We start from the raw sequence: 15,602 nt of genomic DNA, 5'->3' as shown, positions 1-15,602 counted from the left end.
TACATAGCAGAAACAGGTCAGAAAAAGTAGAAAATAGAGAATGATGATGATGATGATGATGAAAAAAGAAAGAAGATGAAGAAGAACAACAACAATAACAACAACAACAACAACAACAAGAGGAGGAAGAAGTTGTAGAAGAAGAAAAAAAGGAGAAGAAGAAAAAGAAAAGAGAAACACGGAAAACTGACGTACACAAAAAGAAGCAGAGGACGAAGATTATGATGATGATGAAGAAAAGAAAAACAACAACACCAACACCAACACCACCACTATCACCACCACAAACAACAACGACAAGAGAAGAACAAACGAGTGCATATACAAAGAGAAACACGGATTCACGGAAAACTAACATACACAGCACAAAGTCAACGTGAAAAATACGCCCTGCAAATACATACTGCAGTAGTGGATGGCTGGGTGGGTGGTGGGTGGCTGGCGCGTTAGGAGAAAGCCTTAATGGTCGCTGTGGGTCTGGCGGCAGTGGAGGTGCAAGGCTGTAACGAAGCTCAGGATTCATTAAAAGTGAGGTTCTATTGTGCATTTATAGCCCGGACACGACTCTCACAGCTCGGACAGTTACGTTCATGGGCGTGTGAATTGCCGTTTAAAAAAGTGTACGTGTATGTGTGTGTGTGTGTGAGAGAGAGAGAGAGGGAAATGGTTGCAATCTATCTTTTAATGTCCATGGAGATAACTGACGTCACTTTTTGAAGGTTTGTTATATTGAAGTGCGCAGTTTGGCTTAATTGTCGAGCCTAATGTTGCAGTTTATGGCTGAAGGTTTGTTTATTGTTGTTGTTATTGTTGTTGCTATTATTATTATCTTATCTTGTTTTGTTAATTTAGTTTTTACTTCCAACGATTATATTCTTGCCTAAAAAGCGACGTACTTATATAAAGGTTGGCCTGCAAAGCAATGCAAGATCACTTAATTTCAAAATTTTAATCTTGACCATAAATTAATGTTTTTTTCTTACTAATTTTATTATTATTACTACTGCTACATACTACAACTATTTCTCGTGGCTCTCAAAGAACTAGATTTTCACTTTTATTAGCAGTAGTTTTCAAGGATACCTATATTAATAATGTGTGTTTTCATAAGTTCTCCGTGAGTAGAGAGAGAGAGAGAGAGAGAGAGAGAGAGAGAGAGAGAGAGAGAGAGAGAGAGAGAGAGAGAGAGAGAGAGAGTGTGTTTCTTGAATTGTTTTCGATATTGCTTTCTCACTTTAAAATAAAAATAAAAAGTTGATCACACACACACACACACACACACACACACACACACACATCACATTTAAATGCAAATATTTCAATGCAAATAACCAGTTATTCATTAATTATACAAAATGTACGTTCTTTTATTACAGGAAATACCACACCCATTATTATTATTATTATTATTATTATTATTATTATTATTATTATTATTATTATTATTACTATTGTTGTTATTATTATCATCATCATCATCATCATTATTATCATTATTATTATAATTATTATTATGATTATTATCACTGTGTTACGATTATTATCTGTTAACTCCTCTTTCTTCCTTTCTCTCCTGGACCAGAGAGTTAAAAAGATGGCCGCCGAGTTCAGACTGAAGGTGTGTCAGGATAAGTGTTCCCGTAAGCCGTAACCTTGTCCCTTGGTCACACTTGCCACTGCCCGTACTCAGACTCTAGCGTGACCCTTCCTTTGGCGCTCTTTCCTTCCCCCTCTAACGTAACCCTCACTTACTCCTCACTAATGCGTCGATTTAACCCTTTTTTTTATGTTACTGGTTTTTAACGTTTACAGTTTTCCAACGGTGCTTGTTTGTCTTTTCACTTCATGCTTACTAATAATCTCTTGCATTTTTTCTACATTTTTACGTTCTTATCATTTGTTTCTCTCCCTTAAACTTAACTGATTTTCTTCTCTTCCATTTTCTAACGTGAACTCTCTCTCTCTCTCTCTCTCTCTCTCTCTCTCTCTCTCTCTCTCTCTCTCTCTCTCTCTCTCTCTCTCTCTCTCTCTCTCTCTCTCTCTCTCTCTCTCTCTCTCTCTCTCTCTCTCTCTCTCTCTCTCTCTCGTGTCCCTTGTTCTGCCGCTCTTCTCTTCCTATGGCCTGAGGTGGAGTTGTCTGCGTCTTCTTTGTTCTCGTGTGGTAATTACCTGTTTTTTCCTTCATTAATGTGTTAAATCTTGGTTCATCCTGAATGCGCGTTCCAAGGCTCCAGAGATGATTATTGTGGTTCTGTGTTCTCCCTTTTTCCAATAATGTGCTTTTTTCTTCGCTTTGTCTTTTCTTCTCTCGTTCATCTCTCTTCCTTTCTTTTCTTTTTTTTTCTTTATGCCTTTCTTTTCATCTTTTTTTTTCGTTCATTGGTTCTTTCTTTTCTTTTCTTTTTTTTGTCAGTCCAGTGTTTTTTTTTTCCTTTCCTTGTGTATTTCTTCCATTCCCTACTTTTTTTTCTTTCTTGTCTTCCTTTACTATTTTTCAATCGTCTTCTTCTCTTGCTTTCTACTGTTCTTTCTTCTCTGTCTTATAGTTTAGTTTATGTGTTTCGCTACACGTTTCCCATCCGCCCACACACTCTACATACAATTAATCCTCCTCGTCTTAATTGATCCATCACACTCCAACACTTGTTCACTTTTACACATGACTTACGACTTGAAATCATCCCCTCTTCCGGTCACTCATCCCTCTTTATCACCTCTTTCCTCTCTTCCCCTCATTCACACGTACACACGGTTACCTTCCTCTTTCCCTTCCCCTACCACATTTTTTTTTTTTTCTCCATCTCACTCACCACCCTTCCCACGTTTCCCTCTGGCAGGTGTCCAGCGCCCCGGCAAACCTGTTGGTGGTGTAGGCTTGGCCCTCGTTCCTCGCGTCCTTCCTACCCAGTCCCGCCTCTTCCTAGTTTTGCTCGTCTTAATTGTCACGTTGTTCTGTTCACCTTCTTCTTCCTCTTCCTTTCCCCGTTTACTTTCTCTAGTTTTGATTTTGTTGTGGGTTATTTTTGTTATTTTCTCTGCATTTTATTTATTTTTTTTTTTTTTATGTGATTGTGTAGTTCCTTCCTTCGTTTTTGTTTTGTTTTGTTTTCTGTTATTTTCTTAATTTTCAGTGTAATGTTCAATTAACAGTTTGCTTTTAGTCTCGTGATATTGTGTTTTCATGTGTCGATATTAACTCTGATTAACTATTAATGTTTTTTGTATTTTTTTTTTGTCTTAATTTTTTTTATTTTTTTTTTTTACATTTTCATGCTTTATGCAAATTGTCTTTTTTTTAGTTCATTTACTTAACGATTTAACCTTATTGAAAATAGATGGATGAACAAATGAATAAATAGATAAATAAATAAATAAATAAATAAAATCATCATATGTAATTTCAGTCAAGTATTTTTCTTTTCCTTTTTTTTTTTAGTTTTCTGTTTTATTTCTATGCTTCCTCTTAATGACCATGAACTGTCATCTTTAGAAATTTGTGCCCCTTTTCTGTTTTATGTAACAAATATCACACACACACACACACACACACACACACAAACACACACAGTCTCTCTCTCTCTCTCTCTCTCTCTCTCTCTCTCTCTCTCTCTCTCTCTCTCTCTCTCTCTCTCTCTCTCTCTCTCTCTCTCTCCATCCAATCAAAGCATCCTATCCAGTTTTCGTGTTTCCATTGGCTCCCTTCTCAGTAACACCAACACGACTCGCTGCCACTCAGAACCCCTGCGTGGTTAAAGAAAAGTGTTCATGTTTTGTCAGAAAGGAAGAAAAAAAAAGGTAATAAAAATCCATTCCTTCTTTGACTTTTCCCTTCATACAATTGTGTGTGTTGTGGAAATAATGAGTTACGTGACTTGCGTATGTTCAAACTTGGATTTTTTTAAAATTTATAAAGAGGAGTATAAAGACACTTTTAGAACAAAACGAACTCAATTGAAACTTGTTATTTTTAGGGTACTGACAATTTGTGTATCTTATAGCCATAATCCCTGTCATGTTTAACGGAGAGGAAAAAGTAACATTTTTTTTTAACTATTAACGCCCGACTTGCTTTTGAGGAAATTAATCTACTCGTGATATGAGAATATGGGCGTCTTGTGTGTAGCCTGGAGAGAGAGAGAGAGAGAGAGTGTGTGTGTGTGTGTGTGTGTGTGTGTTCAGTGGGATGCCTAAAGCACACAAACTGTCCGAAGCAATGGAGGAATTCCGCAACTGCTATGGAACAATTTGCATCTAGAATGAGTTAATATAATATGCAAATGTCTGGTATTTCATGTTACGACGCCTGTGCTCCATCGTGTTTGCACTATAATTATGGCAGTGCTTGACGTGAGGCTTCTTAGATCACCTCTGTTTAGACTGTACTCTCTTATTGTTATTTCATCAGGATTATCTTTAGTTCAATGGATATGAGTAGTCAGGTTCTCATAGGTCATTTTTCCCATTAGTTATATATCCTTGTTAAATTATTACTGTGGTCATGAAAATTCCCTTGAAAACACCAGTAACTTTCATTAGAACATGTTTAAAGTAATCAAAATAAGGAGCGATAATGTTTGAGAAGGCTGTCCCTAGATTTTAATCAGGATAAAATTCTGTCAGATCGAAAAGTGCTTCCTAATGACTAACGCATCAAAGAATAACAAAATTATTTTCCTAAAATTTCAGAATTCAGAAATTACGTCTCTTACTTCATAATTAACTGCCATAGAGTGACAATTTAGTATACTAATTGATCCACTTCTTTTCATCCTGTTAAGTTGCGTCTACAGCATAGCGTACGCCCATAACACAGTTTTATCACGTTTTACGTACATGGTTTTATTTTGTTTCTGTAAGTCGGCATGATTTTCGAACACCTTATACTAAATATTTATAAAACAGTGTTGTTTTATGACCTTCCTTTGCATATCAGTGTGTCGTGTCGTGCTCCTCTGTTTTATCTGTTGTGTTGTAACTCTGTTGTGTATCGAGCCGTGGCGTGCAGGCGACAATGGCTTGGCAGAAATAACCACACTGGCCCATGAAACACCACTCTTTACCCATAGGCTTGGGCGATCATGACCACGCACACCACAACACAATACAACTACAACATAAACAACTTTCTCCTCCGCCATCCCCAACCGTCCGTTGTCGTCAGGATGTGGGATATTTAAGAACATTCAAGACTGTTAATGGATCCTCTTTTTTCCAGACCAAGTTCCAGCGGACCCTGAGTAAGGAGAGCAAGGTGGTGGCGAGGCGGAAAGACGTGTTGCTAGACGGTGTTAGGAGCAACTCGCATCCAGGCAAGGCTCCCTCTTTGTCTGTAACACCACCTTTCACACTTTGTCACTTGCTGTCACTACATTATTTTGGATAAGATTGTATGTGGATGAGAATAGTAAGGCTTAGATATTAAATGATTACCTATATGTTTAGCAATTATAAGGACATATTAGGGAATATGCAAGAAGCTACTTTGTGTGTAAGTGGCTGTCCCTGTGTATTCTTTAGAGAAATGATGATACTAATAATAAAAAAAAGTCGGACAAAAAGAGCGGACGTATAGTGTGGCAGTTTCACCCCTCCCCCCTCCTGCTACCCCTCTCCCCCCCAAAAAAAAAGCAATACAGTAAAATCCCTCTCATCCAGCATTCGAGTATCCGGCAGCTTCAAGTATCCGGCACATTTTTCCCCGAGCCTTAAAATCAATAAAAAATCAATGTGTACTCATAAAATCGATTAAAATTCCCGCGTGAGGCATACTTTGTCCCCTCGCCACCAGAGCGCACTGCTTCGCGCCACCCGCAGCCCACTGCACTGTGTTGACTCAGTGACTCAGTTCCGCGTGTGCACTGTTTATCGCCTGACGCCTTCATCATGCCTAAAGTTGTAGAAAAGAGGAAGCGTGTTGTGCTTACACTTAAGCAGCTGATCAGATCAGCTGATCTTTGTTATGGTAAGATGCGTGAGTGTAGGGTGGTGATTGTGGACATAATTTCACTTCTATTCAAGTATCAAGTATCTGGCATGTCGGCGGTCCCGTTGATGCCGAATAAGAGGGATTTTACTGTATTTGTATTTAAAACCAGGTATAAAGCCCTACTCTAGCCTTATTTAATATCATACAGACCTTTTTACTTTTTCTCATCCAACTCTACTAGCTTACAGTGTAGTAGCTCATCAGTGCATGCCTGCCTTAGTGGCTTGCTGATTGTGACTGCTGACCTTTTACTAAGCTAATTATGAACTACAGTAAAATCCCTCTTATTCGGCATCAACGGGACCACCGACATGCCGGATACTTGAAGCATGCCAGATACTTCAATAGAAGTGAAATTATGTCCACAATCACCACCCTACACTCATGCATCTCACCATAACAAAGATCAGCTGATCGCCGTGCCGCGCGTCGCCACCCGCGCTGCCACCTCACACTCACCAACACACAATACTACTGTACTAACATTCATTTTAATACTTTCCTCATATAAATAAGTTGATGGGTTACAAAAATAAAGTACGTATACACTTATTTGCTTTATTCAATATTAGCCAACGTGTATAGCATACAATAAAGATATGAAAATGTACGAGCGTTTGTGACACTTTTTTGCTCCCCACACCTTTCATTCAACACCCTCCGGGTCATCAACATCATCAGATTCTGTACTTGTTTGCCCCACTTCGTTTCCCTTACAAGCTACTTTAAAATAGTTTCTAATGTCTCCTTGTTTGCAGCTCCTTCTTTGCAGCAAAAACTCATTCTCAATGCAGTAAAGGGTCATAACATCTCAGGTTGACATGTATGTGCACTGCTCAGCAAACCTGACAAAGCCAGCTATGTGTTTCGCAGCCTGTTTCCAAGTTACTTTAGGCTCATTATCATCATCATCATCACTATCATCACTAATTTTCTCTAAATGATCTACTACAGCGTTGATAAGTTCCTCGTCTGTGAGAGTGAATGTTACAGCCTGATTTTCGTCCACGTCTACCCATTCCTGTAACACTTCATCTGTCACTTTAAGTTGCACATTTCCCCCCATTTCCCTCAGCTCGCTCACCACCGAATTTTTCATGCCACCTACAAACCCTTCAAACTCCTCATCATCCTCATCATCACACATCATCAAAGGGTACAATTTGCGCCACCATCGCATCAATGTTTGCCTTTTAACGTCTAGCCAAGCAAGTGAAGCCATGAATATCGCATCCTTAACATTAAACTGTTTTTGGAACTCGGGGATTGTGCCGTCCTCATAATTAATCATTATTTAATCGATTTTATGAGTACACATTGATTTTTTATTGATTTTAAGGCTCGGGGAAAAATGTGCTGGATACTTGAAGCTGCCGGATACTCGAATGCCAGATGAGAGGAATTTTACTGTATGTTAAATATTATATAAGGATCAGATCATGGTTCGGACACTGAATATTAGTATTTTAAACCAATCAGTTGAAACCTGATCTCCCCAACCCAGTGTTCAGCCAGTAGGGAGGACGAAGTGGAGGTGACATTGGAGGCTTGATAATAGTTTGCCCAGATTAGTATCAGTCCATTTTATTAAGTGATTATGTTTTGCCAATAGGTAAGCAAGTGATCTGTGTAGTATGCATTACTCTTTTTTTTTTGCATCATGATATTTAATCCCACTCGTTAAGTGCTTTTAGAAAACACTTGAAAGTACATAATACATGGTTGCTTATCGTTTATCAATATGAGCCACTTCCCTTATTGCCTCTCTCCTCGGGGCCACGTAACTTTTGATCCTGCGGTGCCACATTCACACTACCTTTCCTGATCTGTAGTAAATGTAAAGTCTTCGATGCCGTGTAACCGATGAAACATGCCAGTAGCACGTGTCATCTAATAAATAGGTATACGTCATCAGAGATAATCGCCCAGCTCAAAAATGACCTTGATGGAAGATGCTTCATATGGCTGCTGGTATACTGGGATGCCCGCAGTAATTTACTAATGTTTGAGTATGAAATCTTTACTAGAGCGTCATGATGCAGTACGCATAATTCAGTAGCTATAGGCACAATGTTGGTGATCCAAACTACACAGGCCATTTGAATTAGTGCCACTACATGCAGTACAAATGTGTTGCTCATAAAGACTCCTTTGATTACATGTTAATATGACAATTAATTTGCATCCAGTGCAACAGAAATATTAGTCAATAACACAGTGGTGAATAAAGTACCTGCCACAGGACTAGTTACTGTGGCAATGTGATGCAGTCACAGTAACCACATACCAACATACCTACTAACACACCCATTACACTGTATCCTTCCTAGTGGGCCTCATCAGCATTGACTTAGAATTTGTGGTGTGGCACAATACAAATCACATCACTGTAACGTTACAAAGCATGACCCCCAAAACAAAACCACCACACATGCCTTGTACATTCATCACCATATGTGCATAATTTCACTGGTCCATGAAGAGCCATTATTGGTAAGATTAACCAGATTTTCCCCCATCCAGTCATTTGTCTTCACTTTTTCTATGCCCAGCAAACTTCAAAACTGGTGGGAAAGTTAAGTTTTCTTGCGGGTATCTAATTGAGAGAGAAAAAAAATTGGTCTTACTAAAATAGTCAAATTCACAGAAATTTAGGGAAATTTCCTCAGATTATAATATTGCATATTTCACTTTTTTATTCCCCTCCCCATCCAAATACCACACTTTCCAACCAGGGTTCCCCTGCTTGCTGTGCATAGGGGGGTAGAAGAGAATAAGATAAGGAGCATAGTCTGAAAGTGCCATTTTACCAGTGTTTTAATAAACATTTGCTTTGAAAGGGGAAGAAGAGTTTAAAATGAGAGAAGCTATCAAAGTGGACCTGCATATTTCTAAAAGAAATAAATAGAAAATTTGAGAACATAGTATTTAGTATTTGGAAATTCTCATAACAGTGAAGTGAACATACTGTACTAGTAAACCTACTATATACCACTGATTCTTTAATAGTATGCAAGATTTATAAACTAGATTCCGCTTACAGCTGTGTGTGCAGGTACAGCTTGGCAGGAAAGGGTACAGAAAAATCACTCATACATTCATACTGCAGCATACAGTAAGAAAAGTATTACACTGATATTGTATTATAAATTTATCACCGTACCATAATTTTGACCCGTACAGTAGTACATGTTCTGTGCTAAGGTCTTAAACTACCAGGACATTATTATATTCATGCAGATTGCCATGTGTTGTGCCTGTGCTAGTGTATACCATCACATTACATTAAAACTATTTCCTGTTGACACACATGAATCATGTGATAAGGAGACATGTTTTCAGCCCTTGATTACTTTAACCATAAAGCAGAATGCATAAAGAAATGTAAGTAACATACAGAATGGAATCTCAGTTCAGTTAATTTCTGAAGGCCATTCATAAACCAAAATGTTTCAGAATTTAAACCATTTTCTCCATAGGAATGAATGTAAAATGGATTAACCCATTCCTGGACAGCAGATGATTGATTTTTTAAACTTTTACAGTGGTACTTTATGCACAAGTTCATACATGAAACCAGTGAAAATCATTAAATCTAGCTGCACTGCAAATTCAGATCCAAGGCATGGATGCCATTTTCATGCTTCTCTGCAATCTCTTTCTTTACCTCTATTGTTGTTTCCCTGTTTTATTTTTCACTTTCATTCTTTCACTAGCTTTCATAGGCCCCATGTTGGGTTATGGAGTAAAAGAAAAATAAAAGTAATGCACAAGAAATCACCAAAATCAGAGGAACAGTTCAGAGCGGCCATTCTCTGAGCTGGTGCTACAGCTTGTTTGATGTACACTGTAATGCTTTACTGCCAAGTTGCTTATTCTTTGGCAATTCTTTGGCAACTGAGTTACTGTACAGCAACCAGTGCAATTATAAGTTTGAATTCTGTTTGAGGACTGATTTGTTAAAAAATTGAGGTTTGACTATAGGTAGCTTGTTCGTTTGTGACTCATTTAATGTCCATCCTCAGATGTGAGTGTTGAGAGACAGGACAGCACCACAGACTATGCAGCAGACAACTCCTCAGCGGAACAGTCCTCCTCGGGTACGCCTCTCACCATGTCCCCGCGCCGTGGTCCTCACCTTGCTTCTGGCAGACACTACTCAAACGGTAAATATTTGAAGGGGAAGGTTGTCTGTCAGGTAATCATTTGCCTGGACCAGAACTTGCATGATGTAGTAATTATGCAGATTGTTTTGTTGTGTAGTGTTTTATGAGGTGTAGTACTGTCAGTGTTGTACACACTGATGAGTGCAGTAGGGGGTTCATTCTTTTCCCAGAAATCATATTTGTTATATAACTTCTATTTTACTTAAAATGTTTTTTTGACAGCACAAAAGTCATGTAAGACACCCCAGCAAGTGTTTTATACAAATGGGTGCAGGTTCATATCCTCCAAGTCATAGATCACTGGCCAGTTATCTTTGTGACTTACTTGGCAGCTCACAAGAATCACAGTGTTCCACTAGTGTTTAGTGGACTTCATCTGTGAGAGCATGTTATGCTCTCTCTACATCAATTCATTTTCTTCTTTGTCATCTCCAGTATTTCTTGGGGCTATTCTCTGTGATGTTTGGTAAGTGAACTTGTGCCATAGAGATGACAGTTACTCTTACCTTGATAAAATAAAAGTTACCTGTAAAGAAAACTGTAAACGGAAGTGAATGATATTTGGTGCAGACATGTTTTAAATGTAGCCTGAAGGACTGTGTTTGATATTTTCTTCTTAGAATATGGTGACATTTTACTAATTTTCAGTTCTTTATTGTATACTGCAGAACATTTTCTGTCTTTATGCAGCAAAAAGAAGAGAAAGTTGACAAACAACAATCAGCATGTGTATTAAATGGTTAAGTGGTCAGTGAAAAACTTACCAGAAAGGAGGAAATTCTGGTGTGTGTGTGTGTGTGTGTGTGTGTGTGTGTGTGTGTGTGTGTGTGTGTGTGTGTGTGTGTGTGTGTGTGTGTGTGTGTGTGTGTGTTTATATTTAGGTACTTCACCACAGTTTCAGAGCAGTTTGATAGATACATGGATAGAAGGTCTAATAACTTGGAACCCTAAATTACCAGTATGGTTCTGTCAATCTTCAGATCCTAACACACTCTTTGAAAATGGGGAAGACCCCATAGAGACTGAGTCTCGCATTATGGAGGAACTGCCTGGGGATCTACTGGTCTCTACTGAAGCATCTCTTGACCCAGGTACTGGCAGGTGGTTACTGTGGAAGTGAGGCAATGCTGAAATGGGTCTGCCTATTTCATTGCTCTTATTGCGTTGTCATCTGCACCATTTTCTGTGCGAGAGCTGTTTGTTGTGAGCTGTGTGTTGCACCACTGAGTGTTTGGCACCAACAAGCAAGTGTGTTTTACCTTTGTATAAAATGACCATTAAAAGTCCCCTTCCTTCAAAAGCACTATCTATTGAAAATAGGTACATAATGTTGGTGTATAAATAGTGCTGGCAATATTATTACTAGAAAATGTTTTTTTCCATATAGTAAAACTGGAAGCTAAGAAATATTACAGTTTGATATGAAATCAAGAAAAGACTCTTGGAAAGTTCATGAAATTTCTTATTGTTACAGCACAGGTTTCATCTTGATATCATGTCAGTAAGAGGGAAGTAAAGGAATAAATAGCTGTTTCTGTATGTATGTTGTCAGTTCCATGTACTCAATTTGAAATGCTTTACAGGAAACCTCACCAGGAGAAGCTTATTGTATCACCCACTAGCCTCAAGTGTGGGTAATAAAGAAGAGCTGGTGTGCGGCCCTTGCCTGCTTTAAATCCTATATTCCCAATTATAATAAATTTAGGGTGGTGGTTTCTTCTGTCATTATTTGGGTGACATGTTGCATATGCTTCATCTTTTTTTACTATTGACTTTTCTCATTATCTCTTTTCTTCAGCTTTATTTGAATTTCTTAAATTTTTTTTTTTTTTATGCATGCTAAACAGTTTGATTTGAAATTTTGCTTACTTTTTTGTCTCATGTTATATGATGATATTCACTTTGAATATTATAGATGTGTAATGTTCATGGTTTATCGTGAAAATGCATAATTCATTACAGGGATGAAGGGAAGAGTTCTTTGGGAGTTACAGTGGTCATTGTAAACATTTGATTTATTTGTGTAAGAAACTGTAATTTTTTTAGTAAGTTTATTCTATATTGCATCATATATATCAACATATTACAACAAATTCAATACTTCTAGTCAAAACTATTTTCATTAAGTTCCTTTTCCCAGAGTGTTGTAGCATTGTTTGAGCTCAAAAGCATAACTTGATTATGATACTTGATGGTCAGCTTTACCCTCATACTTCTAAAATGGCTTTGGCCTCATATTTTTGAACTAGCATAGCTTGAGTGTGATAAAGCAATATTGAACTACCTGAAGTACCTATGTAGTTTTATTACATATGAACATTTATGTTTAATTGATCCTTATTTATTTTTTCTTAAAAGAAAGTGAGACAGACAGTGGGTTTCTAATAGTAACCATCTCACAGATACTAGTGGGGCACCAGGAGAGTCTGGAGATCAAGGAGCCTCCATAGCATCCAACTTCTCCCCACCCACACCTGCCCGTGCTGCGCACTTCACCAATGACACTGCATCACCAAGTCCCCTCCTTGGGCGTGGGACGGAGAGTGACACCTCTCAGCAGGTGTGTTGGCATTCTCATTTCAGGGTTTATTGTTGTAACCCTTGATCATTGTCACTTATTTTACAGCACCTAACATATCCCTCAGCTCTGCACTACTGTATATGTCACTGTTGGTGCCTGTTGAGTCTTGCTTCTGATTCCTATGATGCTCATGGCTGGGTTCTGACATGCAGCACCTCTTGGTAGGGGAGAGCCTGCCATCATGTAAGGCTAAGTGACTTGAGCTTGTGTGAAATTCATAATGGAGTTGATATCATTGCATCAAAGAAATGGTTGAAGCTTTTATTAAGCATTGAGTCTGAAAAGGTATGAGCTGTACTATAAATGAAGCTTTGCATTGCTTGAGGATCATGATAATTCAAGGAACTTGATACTCTTAATGAATTCAATTGCCGATGGCTTATCAAAGATTGTTTCTACTTTTATTATTCCATATCTGTATTGATTATATCTTAATTTTAAGCTGGATGTTCTTTTCTTTATGGTGGAGGTTGCCTGGCATGGAAGGAAAATGAGTATAATTTCTCAAGGGCTTTTCATGTATGGCTTGAGCTGCCCAAGAGGATTGCTTGGTTGTGTTTCTTAACAGCCATTTAATTTTTCTTAATCTCTGTAAAGCTATTCTCACTTTAAGGATTTGTATTCAACATTTTGATATACAGTGGAACCTCAGTTCTAGAACTTAATTAATTCCTGAATGCTATTTGAAATCAGAAATGTTTGAAAACCGAAACTATTTTCGTTGTAAAATGGATTAATCTGTTCCCAGACACCAGTCTATCCTGTCTCAGCGGTTTGTGACAGACATTCCCATAGCCAAGATGGCTGCTTCACAACATCTCCAGCTCACAAATTATTTATCCAGAAAGGATGTATTGAATGAACTGAAAGACACAGAACTCATCAGAAGATACTGTTTAGACCATGCAAGTATTCTCTTTGTTGCCGATCTAGTGAGGGAAGCCTTACAGAAGGAAACAGAAAGGAGCAACCCACTTACTGCCAAAATGAAGGGGATCATAACACTTAGACATCTTGCTGCTGGGAAAAGCTACTGAAATAGTTGTGCAGTAATGATGGCATTGTGGGTCATTGAGAGAGCCACAGGTGGCTTGGGATAACTCCTGAGTGCTAAAAACTGTTTGTTTACACCGAGGCTTTTGTTTACATCAAGGCTTTTCAACGGTATCACATTTATCTTGTTTCATATATTGAATTACTGTCTTACACTCTGTGTCTCCTCCAAATATATAAAAACAAAGTAAATATTTATAGAAACTATAAATTAGTAATAAATGGCATCTAAATATTTGAAATCAAGTAACTTTGTTCTAGAACTGAATTATGATACCACAACTGAAGCAATAATGTGTTTAAAATTTCATTTAAAAACCAGTCTGTTCAAAAAGGGAGGCATTCAGTAAATGAGGTTCCATTGTAATTCAAAGCAGATCTGCAAAATATAACTTGCAAAAACAAAAGAAAATCTTGGTCATTCCTCGCACTAAAAAATTTTCATTATTATTAAAATTAAATAGATAAATAGTCTTGTAAATGTGACAAACAGATGGCTGCATTTGCATATTCCCTGTCCAAATATAAAACAGTTTAACAGTCAAAGATAAATATCCACAATATTATTAAATAACAGGAAATGGAACTGAAGAGCAAAAACTAAATCCCTTAAAAATGCACATTGAGGTTTTTTCTGACATGTTTTCTTTGAATAACTCTTTTGGTTGGTTGGCAAAGCATGTTTACTCTTCTTTAGTTTATGTTCTCAGCCAGGGCATCCTGAGAGAGCTTAAGTTAGCTGAGATAGAGAAGCAATATTGATTGACTGAACATTGGTAGCTGATGTTGTGTGAGGGTGAAAGTGTGACGGTGGATGCCCCCTCACCCCTCCAGGCCTCATCCAGCACCAACACCACCGTCTGTGAGGTCTGGTCAAAGGAGGTCAGTGCAAGAAGCAACTCGTCTTGACCCTCACTCTTCCAAAGAAACTACTTCCACCACCACCCTCATCAATTCCTGCATTACTCCTACTTTTCCTCACCATTCCTTGTTTTAATAATTGCTCATCATCGTATCACTTTATTTTTCTCCAAAGATACAACCCTTCTACACACTGTTGAACAATGCAAATACTCTTTGCATAGACAATAAAACTTATGCACAAGGGACATCCAAACTTTTCTTGTCATCCCCCCTTCCCCAGTGCTTTCCCTCTTTCCCCTCTGAGTAGAAGCAGCATCACCACCATCATATGGCAAGTGAGGTAGGAGGTTATATCTAGGGCTATCACTCATAGATATGACCAGCAAGCATGCTGATTGGTATCCTTGATTGCCTTTATTAATCCTGGTCTGCTTTAATCAGTGGTTACTGCTGTTAGTATGCATGTAAGTTTAATATATTGTGTGACTGCAAACTTTTGTGGAAAAACTTTAATAGGTTAACAGATATTGATGTGTTTTAAATTTGTATGTATCTTACTTTGCTTTCATATGAAAGTTTCATAGATTTTCAAACATTAAATTCACAATTCTGCAAATATTTATCCAGTAGTCTTTTCAATACATTACCAAAGCTGTAGATCTGCACCACAGACAGGAACTGTTGGCCATACTGGTGTTATTACACAAGCTGAGTAGCAATAGGTCTCGCCTTCATAGATGAGAGATAACAGATATTATTTTTTAGGGTTTAACATCAATTAAAAATAATATTTTTATAAAATATATTTACTTCTTTCTTGCTTAGAATAGTGTGAATGCTTATTTATGTCTCTTAGTCATAATACACATGGCCTACCATTTATCAAACATGCATTAAACATGAATATATAAGGATAATTGAATTTGGCAGATTTCTGCTGTGTACTTGTACA

General features: G+C 37.8%; 1 protein-coding gene across 9 annotated transcripts in view; it reads left to right on the top strand.

Moving 5' to 3' along the window:
- Positions 1-15,602, top strand: part of LOC135101648 (multiple C2 and transmembrane domain-containing protein 1-like) — a 169,976-nt gene that overhangs the window by 146,634 nt on the left and 7,740 nt on the right. For 4 of the 9 annotated variants that reach the window (XM_064005938.1, XM_064005930.1, XM_064005939.1 and 1 more), the window contains 6 exons: positions 1,583-1,618; positions 5,216-5,309; positions 10,012-10,152; positions 11,133-11,243; positions 12,555-12,712; positions 14,567-14,668. In XM_064005938.1, the coding sequence (XP_063862008.1) occupies positions 1,583-1,618; positions 5,216-5,309; positions 10,012-10,152; positions 11,133-11,243; positions 12,555-12,712; positions 14,567-14,668 (642 nt within the window). The remainder of the gene's footprint in view (positions 1-1,582; positions 1,619-5,215; positions 5,310-10,011; positions 10,153-11,132; positions 11,244-12,554; positions 12,713-14,566; positions 14,669-15,602) is intronic. The other 5 variants (XM_064005935.1, XM_064005937.1, XM_064005934.1 and 2 more) reach the window with 4 other exon arrangements.

This window comes from Scylla paramamosain, chromosome 6, assembly GCF_035594125.1.
Source record: "Scylla paramamosain isolate STU-SP2022 chromosome 6, ASM3559412v1, whole genome shotgun sequence".
Lineage (NCBI taxonomy): Eukaryota > Metazoa > Arthropoda > Malacostraca > Decapoda > Portunidae > Scylla > Scylla paramamosain.
Note: the sequence above shows the minus strand (reverse complement) of the source record. Positions and strands in the feature narration are given on the sequence as shown.